General features: G+C 44.7%; 1 protein-coding gene across 1 annotated transcript in view; it reads right to left on the bottom strand.

The window, feature by feature from the left end:
* Positions 1–1,022: 1,022 nt before the first annotated feature.
* Positions 1,023–4,986, bottom strand: part of LOC116829410 (uncharacterized) — a 54,157-nt gene continuing 50,193 nt past the window's right edge. The window contains exons 36-38 of the mRNA XM_032788229.2: positions 3,899–4,090; positions 3,375–3,661; positions 1,023–2,288 (exon numbers count right to left, since the gene is read on the bottom strand). Of these exons, the coding sequence (XP_032644120.2) occupies positions 2,028–2,288; positions 3,375–3,661; positions 3,899–4,090 (740 nt within the window). The 3' untranslated portion in view covers positions 1,023–2,027. The remainder of the gene's footprint in view (positions 2,289–3,374; positions 3,662–3,898; positions 4,091–4,986) is intronic.

Below are 4,986 nucleotides of genomic sequence, written 5' to 3'. Positions count from 1 at the left end.
TGATGGGTGTCACCAACCTCACTGCAGAAAGAAGCTGAAATAAATAGCTTTAGTCTTAGTTAATTCTCAGCGTGGATATATTGTAGTTATGGCTTTCCCTTAGAATATACGGGAGAATAGAAATTGAGTACCACTGATTGTAATTATAACCTGAAGGAACTGTGTGAATATTTAACAGTGCATTAGAAATACAGTAATGTGTTTTTTAACTAGTAGAAATAAAGCCCAGAGGATGAAGAATACAATACAGGTGATTTTAGCAGTAAAAAAAATGTACATCCAACAACTGCTTGCTTCTGTGTTTCCATAAACTTGAATGCTAAATAATAAGGCTTCTACATTTTAAAATATACATAATTTGAATACTTACAAAAAAAGTGTTCTAAGGCTACCTCAGAAAGATGGTTTCATATGTACTGTAATAGACCCAGGTCAGTTGGGTACAACCGATTAGTAGAAGGCAGCTATATTGGCCACTGGATAAGCAGTTTTCTGTTCCTGACTGACCAGAGTGGGGGCTGCTCCAGGCTAGAGTGGATGCCTGACTCTAATTAATCTGCAAGAGTCAGGTGATGCTGTTAAGCTAATGTGAACATCTGACTCTAATTAAGGCCCCTCTGATACTGTAAAAGGGCTCACTCCTGTCAGGCTGAGGGAAGGGAAGTGTGGCTGAAGGGCTGGCTCATGAAGACACGCTCAAGCCACTGGAAAGGAGCCCTAAGGTAAGGGTGAAGAAGGCATTAAGATAGGGAAGCGGGAGAGCTGTGAGGAAGTGGCCCAGGGAAATGTAGCAGTTCTAGTGGTGAAAGGTCAGCTGCCAACAGCTGCTGCCACTAGGGTCCCTGGGCCAGAACCCGGAGTAGAGTATGGGCCTGGGTTCCCCCCAACCCGCCACTACAGAAATATCTTCTGGGAGGGGAAGACAGGCCCTTGTCAGGACAGGAGGCTAAACTGTTCTTGAATAAGCCTGTAGGGACAACAGAGACAAAAATCTCTCGCCAACCTTGTTGCTGGCTTGAGGGCTTAGTTGACTGTAACCCTGGCCCTAGAGAGAGAAGGGCTACGTGGAGGGTTGCAGTGAGCCTCTGAAGCTGGCATAAACTGCCTGGAAGCACAGGACCCACGGAGACAAAGTCGGAGCTCTGCCACAGTACGTACTAATGAAATTATTCTGGAGGTCACAAATTGCTAGAGTGCAAAAGGATAACGACAAACCTTGAACCGTGTCCTTACACAGAACACATTTCAATAGAGAGAAAGCTGTGCTGAATAATGAAAATGGCTTTAAGTTCAAGTAGAAATCCACATTTTTCACTGGGGAAATCAGTTTCAGCTGGTCTGAATTTGGCTCCAAGTTGCTTGTGCATCACTGAAACCAAAGATTTTGCCAACTAGTTTAAAAAGCAAAACAAAATGAGCTCATCTTTAAGTAAGAACTTCCCAGGTAAGCCAGTTTTCAGTCTTGAATGCTTAATACTCTGAGCACCTGCTGCAGTGATTTGTTTTAATTAGTTTAGAGTTAAGTTCCTTTCCTATTGAAAATCCACTTCATTACATATTTTCTCATCTAATCAAGGCTTATTCCCCTAGGCCATGCCAAATACTTTGTGCAAAGACCACTCATCAGTGAAGCACCAACTTATTTAAGAAAATCTATCATTGGCTAGAGATGAGTGCATAAAAGGAATGGGCAATATAATACGGAATGCTTGTCACTCTGCAATCTGAATGAGAAAGGCACAGAGACTTTCTGAGGTAGCCATGAATAAGAGAACGAACAGAGAAGCAAAAGTGTAGCACCATGTTCCACAAAACAGTCAGAGGTTTCAGAGCATTAGTCTGTCTCTCCTTCTTTCTGTGTGAAGTCACATTTCTGATGGATCTAAAACATAATTTCAGCAGTGTTCTGGCTGTTGTAACTTATCCACAAACCACCAGCAGAATGGGCTTGTGTTTATGTTTCTTCTTCAAGTGATTGAGTTTTAAACTGTTAGGTAGCAAAGTTTTATTTGTTTGGGTTGTTTTTGCTACAAGTTCTTCATGCACACTTGGCAACGGCTGACTCGTGTTCGGAGCTGTCCTGCTTTCAGAGTTTCTGACTGAGGAGCACTGACAAACTGCTGCGTGCGTTCGACTGTCGTCAGCCAGAAGCTGTATTTGTTTGCGAAGTAATGGCAGGTTCCTCTGGCACCATTGCATTCAATGAAAGGAGTGGCACGGAAATCCTCAAGGCAAGAGCCGGGTGAGACAAGGGACTGACCTCCGCCTTCTGCGCCAGCTGCAGTGTGCTAGAATGAATATGGTTATTTAACTGAGTTCCAAAAGAAGGAGATAAGCAGTTACATGGGAATTCATGGAATACATTTGTTGCAGTGAACTAAATGGGGAAATCTAGATTGCTCCTCCATGACACCTGTAGCTACATGTCACTTGGGTCGGAGTTACGTAGGGTGAACAGACAGCTAGTGTGAAAAATCAGGATGGGGCAGGGGGCAATAGGAACCTATATAAGAAAAAGACCCGAAAATCGGGACTGTCCCTACAAAATTGAGACATCTGGTCACCCTAGAGTTAGGGGGGAAGCACAAGAATGCAAACCTCGGGTTGCACATAGGATTCTGGTAATATAAAAAAGCAGCTTTTCACTTATAAAGCGAGCAGATTTGAAAACTGAGACACAATAAAGAATATCATATTGCTATTTTTAGAATCACTTTGCAATCACACTTTAATGAGCTACCAGGAAATCTCCTTGTAGAACATTTCTGGAAAAAGCGTGGGAGACGGGGTTAAATCTGTGCTATAGTTTAATTGCAGTGATGTGGCCATGTTGATCCCAGGATCTTAGAGACACAAGGTGGGTGAGCTAATATCTTTTATTGGATCAACTTCCGGGGATGAGAAAGACAAGCCTTTGGGCTTGCAGGTCTGGAAGAGCTGAAGAACAGCTGAGCATAAGCTCAAACTCATTCTCTCACACCAAGAGAAGTTGGTCCAGTAAAAGATATTATCTCACTCACCTTGTCTTTCTATAGTTAATTAGCCTTTTTGATGTTTAAAGGAATCAATTCTTAAGGGCTATTAGTCTCTTTGATAGTATGGAAGTGTTCTATTTCTTCCACTCCCCCATGAACTTTATCACTATACTTGAGAAGTCAGCTAAATGGCAACAAAATGGCTGAGGTTATACTAAGTCTGCTGGTAATACACAAGGAACGCCTTAGGTCAGCTCATTGTGGAGCTTTCAGTTTCTTGGACGCCGCTGTTAAAACTAGCGAACTTAGTGGCTGACTCAAAGATGAACTGCCAATATTAAAACAAGCCTCAGACCTCAAGTGTGACAGTCTTTGCATTAACAAATCGATTTTTCTCACCATTAGGAAAGAGTATCCAATCCATAGGCTGCGCCAGCCCTCAGGGCACTGTGGGATGGTAATGTCCTGGCTATGTACTGCAATAGCCTGGGAAGGTGCTTCACACACCGAGCAACGGCTGATGTAAGGTGGGATCTCCAGACGGCTCACTGGCATCATGGGGATGGGAGCAGTGGTGGAGAGCCAGTAGGATTTGTCATTTCGGCTGGCATAGTAGCACACCTCATAGATGTTGCAGTAAATAAATGGCATGGTGCTGAAGCGAGGCAAGCAGGAGCCAGCAAAACCTGGGTGGGAATGGAGAGGAGAACAAAAGACACATCAAGCTACTGCCAAAAGGCAAGCGCTAGTAAAGACCAGACCCAGATGATAAGCAAGTGGCAAGTATCATTGCACCCTCAGTGTTGTATTCCACCTCAGGTTCACACCTCTGACAAAGCCCAGTGAAATCAGTAGGAGTTGTGCAGTGTGGATGGGGGAGTGGAATTTGGCCTGCCTCATTTGTGACAATCTTTTTGACTTACCGAGATCCTGGTTGTGCGCCTTTTCCTGCCCCTCCACATACAGCAAGCTGTACCCCTCCCAGAGCTTATTCATTCCAATTGGGCATGGCGGAATCTGCTCTGACTGGCTGTGCTTCACCAAAGTGTATCCAACGCCTACACCGCGACCTGGCATTCCAGGCAAACCAAATGGGCCTGGCTTTCCAGAGACACCTGGGAGAGAAAAGTCAGTCACATATTGCGAGTACAGGGCGAGTGAGTTAGCTGACTTTCTGCATCCATCCTTGTGTTTGGGCATTTATGTCACTTCTGTCACAACTAAACGACAACGTAAAGCTCAAGTATTGATGGTTGCCATGTGATCAAATAGGCCTGGCTGATTCTCAAAGCCAGTCAGTACCCTATGATACTGACTCACTTTTCCATACCATTAATTTTTCTGTCTCACCCAATCACTGTGGTATGCAGGCACTTGCAACTGTAGTTCATAATACAGTAATTCTGCCTTGCCCCTGTGGGTGAGGACCTCCAGCACTCGTTAATTCCCACACTAGTGCAGTAGGTGGTGGTGTTTTATCCTGATGGCACAGAAGTTCAGTAGCTTGTCCCAGGTTACAGAGCTAGTCTGTGGTAGAGCTACGAACAAAATCCAGACACTCTGACTGTCAGTCAAGCACCAGGATGTACCTCCCATTCACCATCCCACTCCAACCACATTTCTTCTCTCTGATTCACTCCTCTTCAAATTCTACAGTGAATGCCCTGTTCCTGTGCTTCCAAACCCTGCTGATGACTCCCTGTTTATTACAGCTAGAAAGGTGTCCATCATCCTATACAATCATCCTATCCGAAATGTTAGAGGCATTGTCGAGGATTATCCGGCCTTCTGACTACTACCCCATGCTACTCATCCAAGTGGGCACAAATGATACTGCGAGGTGCGACGCTGAGCAGATCAAGAGTGACTACAGGGCTCTGGGAGTACGGGTGAAGGAGTTTGGAGCATAGGTGGTATTCTCTTCGATTCTTCCTGTCAAAGGTAGGGGCCCGGGCAGAGACAGATGCATCATGGAGGTGAATGCCTGGCTGTGAAGATGGTGTTGCCAGGA

The sequence above is a fragment of the Chelonoidis abingdonii genome, chromosome 8 (genome assembly GCF_003597395.2).
Source record: "Chelonoidis abingdonii isolate Lonesome George chromosome 8, CheloAbing_2.0, whole genome shotgun sequence".
NCBI lineage: Eukaryota > Metazoa > Chordata > Testudines > Testudinidae > Chelonoidis > Chelonoidis abingdonii.
The sequence above is the reverse complement of the archived record's forward strand: the minus strand, read 5'-3'. Positions and strand labels throughout refer to the sequence as shown.